Here is a 16,630-nt window from a genome sequence, read left to right as displayed (position 1 = left end):
CACACTCAAATTATGTTTCAAATTCTTGTGGCTTTTTTGTGGACTTGACCACACCTCTGAAAGAGCTACCAATTTTTTACCTTTATTTAACAAATTCTTATTTTAAATGACAGCCTAGGAACAGTGGGTTAACTGGCCTAGGAACAGTGGGTTAACTGCCTTGTTCAGGGGCAGAACGACAGATTTGTACCTTGTCAGCTCGGGGGTTTGAGCTTGCAACCTTCCGGTTACTAGTCCAACGCTCTAACCACTAGACTAAGCTGCCGCCCCATATGAGGTACGTGAAGAGTAACAAACTGTGAAATACACCATTTCCAACCCGAAACTGACCCGACAGCTCCGGATACACAACGTGATCTGACATCTAGCCTGACTCTCAGAGATAGAAATGCAGAATTTAAATAAAGAGAAATCAACAACAACATATCAACATGACATGTAACGGGGCCTTTTTTGGTTCGGTAGGATGACAGCCACTCATAGCTTCCTCCTCCTCTCAGCCTGTATAGATGCTGTGCTGTGTCCATATAAATCCCTACCCACCTTCAACTGCCCCAAAGCCCCCAAAGCCGGTAAACCATGCTCTGCTATACCCAACCTTCTGTTGTCCCTCTGACATACAAGAGTAGTGTCTCTGCAGTGTGTGTGTGTGTGTGTGTGTGTGTGTGTGTGTGTGTGTGTGTGTGTGTGTGTGTGTGTGTGTGTGTGTGTGTGTGTATGTATGTGGTTGTGTGTGTGTGTGTGTGTGTGTATGTGCATATACTTAATGTGTGTACACCTGTAGTGAATAACGGTCATGTGTGCATACGTGTTTATACGTGTGCATACATGTGTGTGTGTCTTTGTGGCCACTAAGACCACTGGCAGGAGCAGTCGGTGGGTTCCTGTATCGAGTAGTTGACCCACGTGGAGTTGCCACTGCAGTAGAGCTGCACGGAGCGTCTCTGCAGCCCCATCTCACGGCAGCACTTACAGAACCTGGCGTACGTGTTGATGTTGTAGTTGTAAATACTGGCCGACGGACACTTCCCGTCACATGACACTATGTTGACCTGGAGGGAGAAAAAAAACAACAACAAAGAATGTAACAAGGTGGATGTAATGCTAAATGTGAATATCCTAATCCTGCCGACTACGCCAAATATAGCATTAAGGACAGTTTGTAGCTGATCCACGCCAGGTGGTGAAGATGGGCTATGAATTATCCTTAATGCGACATAAAGATTAGCTTTTTTTTGCGTTTTCTTTTTTTAAGACGTCATGATAAAAGCCGTTATCGTGATGAAGATATTGCTCAACTATCGTGGCACAATAATCCATGATGGACTTGACCCTCCTACTCATCCAGAAACAAATTCCCCAGACGTGGTGCTATTCCTACATTTTGATGTGACATTTATATACCCAGGTCAGAATCAATTAAGACAAAAAAAACAAACGTACCGGTCTGTTACTGCGACAGTCGTTCTTCCGTATCGTCATCCTTACTGTCACCTTCTGACAGGACTTCCCATCTTCTTTACCTGCGGGGTTCACAAATACAATGACCACACATCACATCAGTCTGGATCTGGTTCTGACCACACATCCCATCAGTCTGGATCTGGTTCTGACCACACATCCCATCAGTCTGGATCTGGTTCTGACCACACATCACATCAGTCTGGATCTGGTTCTGATCACACATCCCATCAGTCTGGATCTGGTTCTGACCACACATCCCATCAGTCTGGATCTGGTTCTGACCACACATCCCATCAGTCTTATTATGGTTCTGACCACACATCACATCAGTCTTAATATGGTTCTGCCCACACATCCCATCAGTCTGGATCTGGTTCTGACCACACATCCCATCAGTCTGGATCTGGTTCTGACCACACATCTCATCAGTCTGGATCTGGTTCTGACCACACATCCCATCAGTCTTAATCTGGTTCTGACCACACATCCCATCAGTCTGGATCTGGTTCTGACCACACATCCCATCAGTCTGGATCTGGTTCTGACCACACATATCATCAGTCTGGATCTGGTTCTGATCACACATCCCGTCAGTCTTAATCTGGTTCTGACCAAAGATCTCATCAGTCTGGATCTGGTTCTGACCACACATCCCATCAGTCTGGATCTGGTTCTGACCACACATATCATCAGTCTGGATCTGGTTCTGATCACACATCCCGTCAGTCTTAATCTGGTTCTGACCAAAGATCTCATCAGTCTGGATCTGGTTCTGACCACACATCACATCAGTCTTAATATGGTTCTGACCACACATCCCGTCAGTCTCAATCTGGTTCTGACCACACATCCTGTCAGTCTGGATCTGGTTTTGACCACACATCCCGTCAGTCTGGATCTGGTTCTGACCACACATCACATCAGTCTTAATATGGTTCTGACCACACATCCCATCAGTCTTAATCTGGTTCTGACCAAAGATCTCATCAGTCTGGATCTGGTTCTGACCACACATCACATCAGTCTTAATATGGTTCTGACCACACATCCCGTCAGTCTCAATCTGGTTCTGACCACACATCCTGTCAGTCTGGATCTGGTTTTGACCACACATCCCGTCAGTCTGGATCTGGTTCTGACCACACATCACATCAGTCTTAATATGGTTCTGACCACCACACATCCCGTCAGTCTGGATCTGGTTCTGACCACACATCCCGTCAGTCTTAATATGGTTCTGACCACACATCCCATCAGTCTGGATCTGGTTCTGACCACACATATCATCAGTCTGGATCTGGTTCTGATCACACATCCCGTCAGTCTTAATCTGGTTCTGACCAAAGATCTCATCAGTCTGGATCTGGTTCTGACCACACATCACATCAGTCTTAATATGGTTCTGACCACACATCCCATCAGTCTGGATCTGGTTCTGACCACACATCCCATAAGTCTTAATATGGTTCTGACTACACATTCCGTCAGTCTCAATCTGGTTCTGACCACACATCCTGTCAGTCTGGATCTGGTTTTGACCACACATCCCGTCAGTCTGGATCTGGTTCTGACCACACATCACATCAGTCTTAATATGGTTCTGACCACACATCCCGTCAGTCTGGATGTGGTTCTGACCACACATCCCGTCAGTCTTAATATGGTTCTGACCACACATCCCATCAGTCTGGATCTGGTTCTGACCACACATCCCATCAGTCTGGATCTGGTTCTGACCACACATCACATCAGTCTTAATATGGTTCTGACCACACATCCCGTCAGTCTGGATCTGGTTCTGACCACACATCACATCAGTCTTAATATGGTTCTGACCACACATCTCATCAGTCTGGATCTGGTTCTGACCACACATCCCATCAGTCTGGATCTGGTTCTGACCACACATCCCATCAGTCTTAATCTGGTTCTGACCACACATCCCATCAGTCTTAATCTGGTTCTGACCACACATCACATCAGTCTTAATATGGTTCTGACCACACATCCCGTCAGTCTTAATCTGGTTCTGACCACACATCTCATCAGTCTGGATCTGGTTCTGACCACACATCCTGTCAGTCTTAATCTGGTTCTGACCACACATCCCGTCAGTCTGGATCTGGTTCTGACCACACATCACATCAGTCTGGATCTGATTCTGACCACACATCCCGTCAGTCTGGATCTGGTTCTGACCACACATCCCGTCAGTCTGGATCTGGTTCTGACCACACATCACATCAGTCTGGATCTGGTTCTGACCACACATCCCGTCAGTCTTAATCTGGTTCTGACCACACATCCCATCAGTCTGGATCTGGTTCTAACAACACATCCCATCAGTCTGGATCTGGTTCTGACCACACATCCCATCAGTCTGGATCTGGTTCTGACCACACATCCCATCAGTCTGGATCTGGTTCTGAAGAATAACCATTAGACCAGAACTCTGATCTGCCGGCCGTATAGAAACAAAGTAGAAACCACGAAGGAATACATGAACAGAGAGAGACAGAGGGAGTAGAAACCATGAAGGAACACATGAACAGAGAGAGACAGAGGGAGTAGAAACCATGAAGGAACAAATGAACAGAGAGAGACAGAGGAAGTAGAAACAGTACAGCCGTTGTCATGCTGTCAGAATGTAAATGGTACATAAAGACACAAGGTTTTTGTTAGCGACAATACCCCACGACGGCAATATTGATTTTAACGTGAAATGGTTTAGGGAGGCCAGAAATATGTCATACTTGAATATCAATTGTATGAGAGGTCTGCGATGCGTAAGCCTATTGGTTTAAACCTCTGTGTAGACGGGGCGTCAGTGTAAAAAAACAACAACATGTTATTAATTAACCAAAGTGTAATTCCATCACAGAATTCTTTCCCCCACGTAGCTGCCTAGTTAATCGACTAAAATGCGTTACTGAGAATCCTATGTGATAATAACACATTACTACCCTATGTACCTATTGACAAAGGGTCTACTTTCAACCACTTCAAGCAGAAGACATAATGTTGACAATCTAATGGTGTTAAGACTTTCATTTATGTGTATGTCATAATATCTTTTTTTGCAATAGTTTATGACAAAAAACAACAACAAAAAGAAAGCTTGACAAATGACACATCCCTGTTACAATGCATGGAGCTAATATAATATCTAACATTTATCGCCTAGTAACACGGATGTGTCCGTTGTCGCAAGAGTGAAAAGCCCACTATAACCTCTAATAAAAGTATGTTTCAGAAACAGAACAGATACCCTTTCACCAGAATGCATCTAGTACTTGTTAGCAGGTGATGTTATTGTTTGGATAATATGGCATAAAATATTTCAGTGCTACTGCACGTCATCTTTCAGGAAGACTAGGATGGGGGGAAACTATTTTATTTACCTTTATTTAACTAGGTAAGTCAGTTAAGAACAAATTCTTATTTTCAATGACGGCGGGTTAACTGCCTTGTTCAGGGGCAGAACGACAGATTTGTACCTTGTCAGCTCGGGGGTTTGAACTTGCAACCTTCCGGTTACTAGTCCACCGCTCTAACCACTAGGCTACCCTGTCGCCCACACAATAATTTTTATAAATGGATACAAATTATACCATATTAGCCAAAACATTAGCGACAGTACAAACCCCCAGAACACCCGTGTTCAGCAGTACTAAAAGACGCCCTACTACAGTTCAAGGCACCATGCAGACATCTAAACGACTGCAGACTACTTGGCCACTACCAACAGTACATTGTTGGCGATCAACAATGCACTGCCCCCAACAGTGCAAAATGGGGAAAGATTTAGCTGTGTCATGTGATCCGCAGAGGACAATTGGAGGAAAAATGGTAACAAAATAGTGGATGACAACAACAAAAAATGACACAAAATAAAAAAACGTTTTTTTTTAAGAGTCTGTTTTGACTTGTCCTGTACTGTAATTGTTTCTGTAAAAAAAAAAGGGAGTACATTGTTGGATATCAACAATGGTGCTGGCAAGCCTTGTTGTCTCATTGAGATCTGTATCAGTGACGGGTACCTCGTTCACAGTTTGTGTTAACTGTGGGTGTCAGGGGACTAACAGGGAAGGGGAAGAGAGAATATCCGGTACCTGGTGGGATTGGTACACGATGGTCAGATTGCACACGAACACAAAAAAGGAAGAAAAGTAACCCAACTCTGTCTATCTAGTTCTATATGCTTTTCAATGAAGTTACCGTAAATACTGTAGTAGCATTTCTATTTACAATATTGGGGGGTGTTAAAACTGTTGTTATACATTTGTCATTGGTGTGTGAACCAATTCATGTATGGATGTTGAGTCCCTCTGAACACGCCAAGTGTGGCCTTTGGCAGTCATAGTAACATGGATGTCAGATTAGATTATTTTGCTTGTAAAGTGAATGACGGTTATTTTCACTGAAAAGCATCTATTCCTATTACTGTTAACAGACCCTTTGGGGGGGGGCATAGTAGGAGCCACAACATCATATTGCTGTGGGTATTGCCTCAAACAGTAGGTAGTTTCCTGCAAATGGGGGGAAACTAAATATTTTAAGCATAAGCGGAGTGTGAAAATGTCTGATTGAAGTGGTGAGGTCATAAACTGGAGGACAAACATATACTGGGAATCACACGTTATCCGACAAACAGGTAGCACAGATTAACTTCAGTAGAAGCAGGTGGGGAGAGACTAAACATGGGCATACAGGAAGAGACTAAATATGGGCATACAGGGAGAGACTTAATATGGGCATACAGGAAGAGACTTAATATGGGCATACAGGAATAGACTAAACATGGGCATACAGGGAGAGACTTAATATTGGCATACAGGAAGAGACTTAATATGGGCATACAGGAAAATACTAAATATGGGCGTACAGGAAGCTACCCAGAAACCATAGCTGGGACAGGTAGTCTTTCTCTTTACTCACATGTCTTGCAGCATCCATCCATGTAACTTACAATGGTTCCACCAATCTAGAGTGGAGACAAAATAACATCATAGAGAGGTAGTAGTGTTACAAAGACTGACCAAAGTGTGTGTGTGTGCGTCTGTGTGTGTGGTGTGTGTGTGTGTGTGTGTGTGTGTGTGTGTGTGTGTGTGTGTGTGTGTGTGTGTGTGTGTGTGTGTGTGTGTGTGTGTGCGTGTGTGTGTGTGTGTGTGTGTGTGTGTGTGTGTGTGTGTTAACCATACCTTCATACACTCTGTCTGGTTGAAAGGTGGACAGCTGAATGAGTAGGACACCAGGGTCGGGCCTGACAGTGTGTCGGTACAATCATACTTCATACAGTCTGACACCCAAGACTTCCCAGGCTGAAACATCAATACAATCAACCAGATCAATACAATATTACTTTACCTTGATGACCTACAGTGATTTTAACCTGAGGGGACCTGGCCTATCGGAGGGTAGTACCAGGATTAGATAACCTGGGGGTACATGGCCTGTCCAGAGGGTAGTACCAGGACTGATTAGATATCCTGAGGGTACCTGGCCTTTCAGAGGGTAGTAACAGGACTGATTAGATAACCTGGGGGTACCTGGCCTGTCCATAGGGTAGTACCAGGACTGATTAGATAACTTGGCCTATCAGAGGGTAGTACCAGGACTGATTAGATAACCTGGGGGTACCTGGCCTTTCAGAGGGTAGTACCAGGACTGATTAGATAACCTGTGGGTACCTGGCCTGTCCAGAGGGTGAACCTTTTCTGTACTGTACCTTGTAGAGGAGTGTAGTACCGTTGTCATTGTGGTAGAGACAGGAGATGTTCCTGCAGACACCACAGCACATCATCTGGTCTTTGGGAGGGATGTATATCTGGTTCTAAAAGATAGTACAGGCCTACGGTAACATATACATTCATATATACTGTAGTGATAGATATAGTACCTGTATTTTATATATATATTCATATCTACTGTAGTAATAGATATAGTACCTGTATTTTATATATATATTCATATCTACTGTAGTAATAGTTAGATTACCTGTATTTTATATATATATTCATATCTACTGTAGTAATAGATATAGTACCTGTATTTTATATATATATTCATATCTACTGTAGTAATAGATATAGTACCTGTATTTTATATATATATTCATATCTACTGTAGTAATAGATATAGTACCTGTATTTTATATATATATTCATATCTACTGTAGTAATAGATATAGTACCTGTATTTTATATATATATTCATATCTACTGTAGTAATAGATATAGTACCTGTATTTTATATATATATATATATATTCATATCTACTGTAGTGATAGATATAGTACCTGTATTTTATATATATATATATATATATATATTCATATCTACTGTAGTGATAGATATAGTACCTGTATTTTATATATATATATATATATTCATATATACTGTAGTGATAGATATAGTACCTGTATTTTATATATATATATATATATATTCATATCTACTGTAGTGATAGATATAGTACCTGTATTTTATATATATATATATATATTCATATATACTGTAGTAATAGATATAGTACCTGTATTTTATATATATATTCATATCTACTGTAGTAATAGATATAGTACCTGTATTTTATATATATATATATATATTCATATATACTGTAGTGATAGATATAGTACCTGTATTTTATATATATATATATATATATTCATATCTACTGTAGTGATAGATATAGTACCTGTATTTTATATATATATATATATATTCATATATACTGTAGTGATAGATATAGTACCTGTATTTTATATATATATTCATATATACTGTAGTAATAGATATAGTACCTGTATTTTATATATATATATATATATTCATATCTACTGTAGTGATAGATATAGTACCTGTATTTTATATATATATATATATATTCATATATACTGTAGTGATAGATATAGTACCTGTATTTTATATATATATTAATATCTACTGTAGTAATAGTTATAGTACCTGTATTTTATATATATATATATATATATATATATACATATATATATATTCATATATATACTGTAGTGATAGTTATAGTACCTGTATTTTATATATATATATATTAATATCTACTGTAGTGATAGTTATAGTACCTGTATTATATATATATATTCATATATACTGTAGTGATAGATATAGTACCTGTATTTTATATATATATATATATATACATATATATATATATTCATATCTACTGTAGTAATAGTTAGAGTACCTGTATTTTATATATATATATATATATATATATATATATATATATATATATATATATATATATATATATATATTCATATATATACTGTAGTAATAGTTATAGTACCTGTATTTTATATATATATTCATATCTACTGTAGTAATAGTACCTGTATTTTATGGATATATTCATATATACTGTAGTAATAGTACCTGTATTTTATGGATATATTCATATCTACTGTAGTAATAGTACCTGTATTTTATGGATATATTCATATCTACTGTAGTAATAGTACCTGTACTATAAATGATTTTACTTAAAAATCATCCAATGTGATTTTCTGGATTTTTTTTTAGATTCCGTCTCTCACAGTTGAAGTGTTCCTTTGATAAAAATTACAGACATTCTTTGTAAGTAGGAAAACCTGCAAAATTGGCAGTGTATCAAATACATGTTCTCCCTATGTGTAAATATATATATATATAAACTCAGCAACCAAAAAAAAACATCCTCTCACTGTCAACTGCATTTATTTTCAGCAAACTTAGCATATGTAAATATTTGTATGAACATAACAAGATTCAACAACTGAGACATTAACTGAACAAGTTCAACAGACATGTGACTAACAGAAATATAATTATGTGTCCCTGAACAAAGGGGGGGTCAAAATCTAAAGTAACCGTCAGTATCTGGTGTGGCCACCAGCTGCATTAAGTACTGCAGTGCATCTCCTCCTCATGAACTGCATCAGATTTGCCAGTTCTTGCTCGCTCTTCCACCAAGGCACCTGCAAGTTCCCGGACATTTCTGGGGGGAATGGCCCTAGCCCTCAACCTCCAATCCAACAGGTCCCAGATGTGCTCAATTGAGATCCGGGCTCTTCGCTAGCCATGGCAGAACATTGACATTCCTGTCTTGCAGGAAATCACGCACAGAATAAGCAGTATGGCTGGTGGCTTTGTCATGCTGGAGGGTCATGTCAGGGTGAGCCTGCAGGAAGAGTACCACATGAGGGAGGATGATGGGTTCCCTGTAACCCACAGCGTTGAGATTGCCTGCAATGACAACAAGCTCAGTCCGATGATGCTGTGACCCACCGCCCCAGACCATGACGGACCCTCCACCTCCAAATCGATTCCACTCCAGAGTACAGGCCTCGGTGTAACGCTCATTCCGTCGACGATAAATGCGAATCCGACCATCACCCCTGGTGAGACAAAACCGCGTCTCGTTAGTGAAGAGCACTTTTTGACAGTCCTGTCTGGTCCAACGACATTGGGTTTGTGCCCATAGGCGACTTTGCTGCCGGTGATGTCTGGTGAAGACCTGCCTTACAACAGGCCCACAAGCCCTCAGTCCAGCCTCTCTCAGCCTATTGCGGACAGTCTGAGCACTGATGGAGGGATTGTGCATTCCTGGTGTAACTCGGGCAGTTGTTGTTGCCATCCTGTACCTGTCCCGCAGGTGTGATGTTCAGATGTACCGATCCTGTGCAGGTGTTGTTACACGTGGTCTACCACTGTGAGGATGATCAGTTGTCCGTCCTGTCTCCCTGTAGCGCTTTTGTAGGCGTCTCACAGTACAACATTGCAATTTATTGCCCTGGCCACATCTGCAGTCCTCATGCCTCCTTACAGCATACCTAAGACACGTTCAAGCAGATGAGCAGGAACCCAGGGCATCTTTCTTTTGGTGTTTTTCAGAGTCAGTAGGAAGGCCTCTTCAGTGTCCTAAGTTTTCACAACTAAAACCTTAATTGCCTACCGTCTGTAAGCTGTTAGTGACTTAACGACCGTTCCACGGGTGCATGTTCATGAATTGTTTATGGTTCATTGAACAAGCATGGGAAACATTGTTTAAACCCTTTACAATGAAGATCTGTGAAGTTATTTGGATTTTTACGAATTATGTTTGAAAGACAGGGTCCTGAAAAAAGGATGTTTATTTTTTTCCTGAGTTGATATATTCATATATACTGTAGTAAGAGTAACAGTACCTGTATTAATAATACTAGCAGTACGCTACTGCTGAATAGGGACAGCAGTAGTAGCATTTGTAGCGGTTGAGATATCAGACATTAGCATTAGGCTACTGCTGAATAGGGACAGCGGTAGTAGCATTTGTAGCGGTTGAGATATCAGACATTAGCATTATGCTACTGCTGAATAGGGACAGCAATAGTAGCATTTGTAGCGGTTGAGATATCAGACGCTAGGAGTACCGAATAGGGACAGCAATAGAAGCATTTGTGGCGGTTGAGATATCAGACGCTAGGAGTACCGAATAGGGACAGCAATAGAAGCATTTGTAGCGGTAGAGATATCAGACACTAGCAGGAGGCTAGTAGTACTGAATAGGGACAGCAATAGAAGCATTTGTAGCAGTTGAGATATCAGACACTAGCAGTAGGCTAGGAGTACCGAATAGGGACAGCAATAGTAGCATTTGTAGCGGTTGAGATATCAGACATTAGCATTATGCTACTGCTGAATAGGGACAGCAATAGTAGCATTTGTAGCGGTTGAGATATCAGACGCTAGGAGTACCAAATAGGGACAGCAATAGAAGCATTTGTGGCGGTTGAGATATCAGACGCTAGGAGTACCGAATAGGGACAGCAATAGAAGCATTTGTAGCGGTAGAGATATCAGACACTAGCAGGAGGCTAGTAGTACTGAATAGGGACAGCGGTAGTAGCATTTGTAGCGGTAGAGATATCAGACACTAGCAGTAGGCTAGTAGTACTGAATAGGGACAGCGGTAGTAGCATTTGTAGCGGTAGAGATATCAGACACTAGCAGTAGGCTAGTAGTACTGAATAGGGACAGCAGTAGTAGCATTTGTAGCGGTAGAGATATCAGACACTAGCAGGAGGCTAGTAGTACTGAATAGGGACAGCGGTAGTAGCATTTGTAGCGGTTGAGATATCAGACACTAGCAGTAGGCTAGTAGTACTGAATAGGGACAGCAGTAGTAGCATTTGTAGCGGTAGAGATATCAGACACTAGCAGTAGGCTAGTAGTACTGAATAGGGACAGCAGTAGTAGCATTTGTAGCGGTAGAGATATCAGACACTAGCAGTAGGCTAGTAGTACTGAATAGGGACAGCAGTAGTAGCATTTGTAGCGGTAGAGATATCAGACACTAGCAGTAGGCTAGTAGTACTGAATAGGGACAGCGGTAGTAGCATTTGTAGCGGTAGAGATATCAGACACTAGCAGTAGGCTAGTAGTACTGAATAGGGACAGCAATAGTAGCATTTGTAGCGGTTGAGGTATCAGACGCTAGGAGTACTGAATAGGGACAGCAATAGTAGCATTTGTAGCAGTTGAGATATCAGACACTAGCAGTAGGCTAGTAGTACTGAATAGGGACAGCGGTAGTAGCATTTGTAGCGGTAGAGATATCAGACACTAGCAGTAGGCTAGTAGTACTGAATAGGGACAGCGGTAGTAGCATTTGTAGCAGTTGAGGTATCAGACGCTAGTAGTACTGAATAGGGACAGCAATAGTAGCATTTGTAGCAGTTGAGGTATCAGACATTAACATCCTGAGGCTAACTGACTAACCGGTTGGCACTGAGCAGAGCAGTTGGTGGTGGCGGTGCGGAGGAGGTGGAAGCCCGTGGTGGGATCCAGACTGTGGCTACACTGGGTGGTGAGACACACCCCCTCCTGACTGTGGTCCACGAGGGTCTGTCCCGGATGCATAACACCCCGCTCCCCGTCCACACACACCGCTTCACGCACTGTAAGAGGGGTACAGACAAACACAGGCACAGACACGCATGAACACATGAACACACATTCATTAAAAATGTATTGTACATGATCACACATTAACTGAAAATGTACTGTACATGATCACACACTAACTGAAAATGTACTGTACATGATCACACATAAACTGAAAATGTACTGTACATGATCACACATTAACTGAAAATGTACTGTACATGATCACACATTAACTGAAAATGTACTGTACATGATCACACATTAACTGAAAATGTACTGTACATGAACACACATGAACTGAAAATGTACTGTACATGATCACACATTAACTGAAAATGTACTGTACATGATCACACATGAACTGAAAATGTACTGTACATGATCACACATTAACTGAAAATGTACTGCACATGATCACACATTAACTGAAAATGTACTGTACATGATCACACATTAACTGAAAATGTACTGTACATGATCACACATTAACTGAAAATGTACTGTACATGATCACACATTAACTGAAAATGTACTGTACATGATCACACATTAACTGAAAATGTACTGTACATGAACACACATTCATTGAAAATGTACTGTACATGATCACACATTAACTGAAAATGTACTGCACATGATCACACATTAACTGAAAATGTACTGTACATGATCACACATTAACTGAAAATGTACTGTACATGAACACACATTCATTGAAAATGTACTGTACATGAACACACATTAACTGAAAATGTACTGCACATGATCACACATTAACTGAAAATGTACTGTACATGATCACACATTAACTGAAAATGTACTGTACATGATCACACATTAACTGAAAATGTACTGCACATGAACACACAAACTGAAAATGTACTGTACATGAACACACATTCATTGAAAATGTACTGTACATGAACACACTTATATAATATGAAATGATGATATAATGGAAAAGGTTTGTTACTGTCTAATGATACCCGTGCACTTACCACAGTTAAATCTCTTACAGGAACACTGGTTAGTTGGGTCTGCTAGGAAAGCCCTGTCAACCTGCATGGTCTCTCCCTATTCAGAAGACAACACGTCAGCCAGCGAACAGCACAGCTATACAGCACAAACAAACAAGGAGATAACACATCCATTACAGGGACACATCCACTACAGAGATAACACGAACACATCCACTACAGAGATAACACGAACACATCCATTACAGAGATAACATGAACACATCCATTACAGAGATAACACGAACACATCCATTACAGAGATAACACGGAAACATCCACTACAGAGATAACACGAACACATCTACTACAGAGATAACACGAACACATCCATTACAGAGATAACACGAACACATCCACTACAGAGATAACACGAACACATCTACTACAGAGATAACACGAACACATCCATTACAGAGATAACACGAACACATCTACTACAGAGATAACACGAACACATCCATTACAGAGATAACACGAACACATCTACTACAGAGATAACACGAACACATCTACTACAGAGATAACACGAACACATCTACTACAGAGATAACACGAACACATCCACTACAGAGATAATACGAACACATCCATTACAGAGATAACACGAACACATCCACTACAGAGATAACATGAACACATCCATTACAGAGATAACACGAACACATCTACTACAGAGATAACACGAACACATCTACTACAGAGATAACACGAACACATCTACTACAGAGATAACACGAACACATCTACTACAGAGATAACACGAACACATCTACTACAGAGATAACACGAACACATCTACTACAGAGATAACATGAACACATCCATTACAGAGATAACACGAACACATCCATTACACAGATAACACGAACACATCTACTACAGAGATAACATGAACACATCCATTACAGAGATAACACGAACACATCCATTACACAGATAACACGAACACATCCATTACAGAGATAACATGAACACATCCATTACAGAGATAACACGAACACATCCATTACACAGATAACACGAACACATCTACTACAGAGATAACATGAACACATCCATTACAGAGATAACACGAACACATCCACTACAGGGATAACACGAACACATCCACTACAGAGATAACATGAACACATCCATTACAGAGATAACATGAACACATCCACTACAGAGATAACACGAACACATCCATTACAGAGATAACATGAACACATCCACTACAGAGATAACACGAACACATCCACTACAGAGATAACATGAACACATCCATTACAGAGATAACATGAACACATCCACTACAGGGGTAACACGAACACATCCACTACAGAGATAACATGAACACATCCATTACAGAGATAACATGAACACATCCACTACAGAGATAACACGAACACATCCATTACAGAGATAACACGAACACATCTACTACAGAGATAACACGAACACATCCATTACAGAGATAACATGAACACATCCATTACAGAGATAACACGAACGCATCCACTACAGGGATAACACAAACACATCCACTACAGAGATAACATGAACACATCCATTACAGAGATAACATGAACACATCCACTACAGAGATAACATGAACACATCCATTACAGAGATAACAAGAACACATCCACTACAGGGACACATCCATTACAGAGATAACACGAACACATCCATTACATCCACTACAGAGATAACACAAACACATCCATTACAGAGATAACAAGAACACATCCACTACAGGGACACATCCATTACAGAGATAACATGACCACATCCATTACATCCTTTACAGAGATAACACGAGCACATCCACTACAGAGATAACACGAGCACATCCACTACAGAGATAACACAAACACATCCATTACAGAGATAATACGAACACATCCATTACAGAGATAACACGAACACATCCATTACAGAGACACATCCATTGCAGAGATAACACGAACACATCTACTACAGAGATAACACGAACACATCTACTACAGATTGATTATCATGTGGAATCATACAGAAACCTACCAGAACACATTTTGGCTTCGACAGTTTGTCACACGCACACTCTGGAAAAACATAGGGAAACAAAAAATAACATTTTCAATTTGTGTTTTTTTTTGGGGGGGGGGGTTAAATAAACTACATGAGAGTTAGACTGATTAAACTGGAGGCTAACAGGTTGCTACGTGATGGAGGAGGACACACGTTCCCCCATCATTACGTGATGGTGTAACAAGCTACTTTACCGCAGGTGTGCAGGGGACAGCAGTGGTCTGGAGGGGACACGGTGACAGCAGACATCCCCAAGGGACATGACAACTCAGCACACCGGTACGGCTCACACACTGCACACACACACACAGGAATCAGAGACACTGTGAGTGTGCGTGCGTGTGTGTGTGTGTGTGTGTGTGTGTGTGTGTGTGTGTGTGTGTGTTGTACTCACCACAGTGGAAGACAGGACAGCAGAGGTCTGTACTGTTGGCGTCCACCGTCAACACCTCTCCATCCTGGCAGTTTGGAACCACCTCCAAACAGGAACCACACACTGGAGAGAGGAGACACATCATCACACTGGAGAGAGGAGACACATCAACACACTGGAGAAAGGAGACACATCAACACACTGGAGAAAGGAGACACATCAACAGACTGGAGAAAGGAGACACATCAACAGACTGGAGAAAGGAGACACATCACTGGAGAAAGGAGACACATCACTGGAGAAAGGAGACACATTAACACACTGGAGAGAGGACACATCATCACACTGGAGAAAGGAGACACATCAACACACTGGAGAGAGGACACATCATCACACTGGAGAGAGGAGACACATCATCACACTGGAGAGAGGAGACACATCATCACACTGGAGAAAGGAGACACATCAACACACTGGAGAAAGGAGACACATCAACACACTGGAGAAAGGAGACACATCAACAGACTGGAGAAAGGAGACACATCACTGGAGAAAGGAGACACATCACTGGAGAAAGGAGACACATTAACACACTGGAGAGAGGACACATCAACACACTGGAGAAAGGAGACACATCAACACACTGGAGAGAGGAGACACATCAACACACTGGAGAAAGGAGACACATCAACACACTGGAGAAAGGGGACACATCAACACACTGGAGAGAGGAGACACATCAACACACTGGAGAGAGGAGACACATCAACACACT

The 16,630-nt window shown here is 41.1% G+C and overlaps 1 protein-coding gene and 1 long non-coding RNA gene across 2 annotated transcripts in view; both read right to left on the bottom strand.

Moving 5' to 3' along the window:
- Positions 1-760: 760 nt before the first annotated feature.
- The window catches only part of LOC110512834 (otogelin-like), a 124,887-nt gene continuing 109,017 nt past the window's right edge, over positions 761-16,630 (bottom strand). The window contains exons 40-47 of the mRNA XM_036964552.1: positions 15,877-15,978; positions 15,677-15,775; positions 12,244-12,422; positions 7,193-7,297; positions 6,666-6,785; positions 6,403-6,448; positions 1,444-1,523; positions 761-1,052 (exon numbers count right to left, since the gene is read on the bottom strand). Of these exons, the coding sequence (XP_036820447.1) occupies positions 852-1,052; positions 1,444-1,523; positions 6,403-6,448; positions 6,666-6,785; positions 7,193-7,297; positions 12,244-12,422; positions 15,677-15,775; positions 15,877-15,978 (932 nt within the window). The 3' untranslated portion in view covers positions 761-851. The remainder of the gene's footprint in view (positions 1,053-1,443; positions 1,524-6,402; positions 6,449-6,665; positions 6,786-7,192; positions 7,298-12,243; positions 12,423-15,676; positions 15,776-15,876; positions 15,979-16,630) is intronic.
- On the bottom strand, positions 13,410-15,755 carry LOC118944526. The gene is made up of 3 exons (XR_005039885.1): positions 15,677-15,755; positions 15,456-15,496; positions 13,410-13,485 (listed from the first exon to the last, which is right to left on the bottom strand). It is a non-coding gene; the product is annotated as an uncharacterized LOC118944526 (long non-coding RNA).

Source organism: Oncorhynchus mykiss, chromosome 26 (assembly GCF_013265735.2).
Source record: "Oncorhynchus mykiss isolate Arlee chromosome 26, USDA_OmykA_1.1, whole genome shotgun sequence".
NCBI classification, from domain to species: domain Eukaryota; kingdom Metazoa; phylum Chordata; class Actinopteri; order Salmoniformes; family Salmonidae; genus Oncorhynchus; species Oncorhynchus mykiss.
The sequence above is the reverse complement of the archived record's forward strand: the minus strand, read 5'-3'. Positions and strand labels throughout refer to the sequence as shown.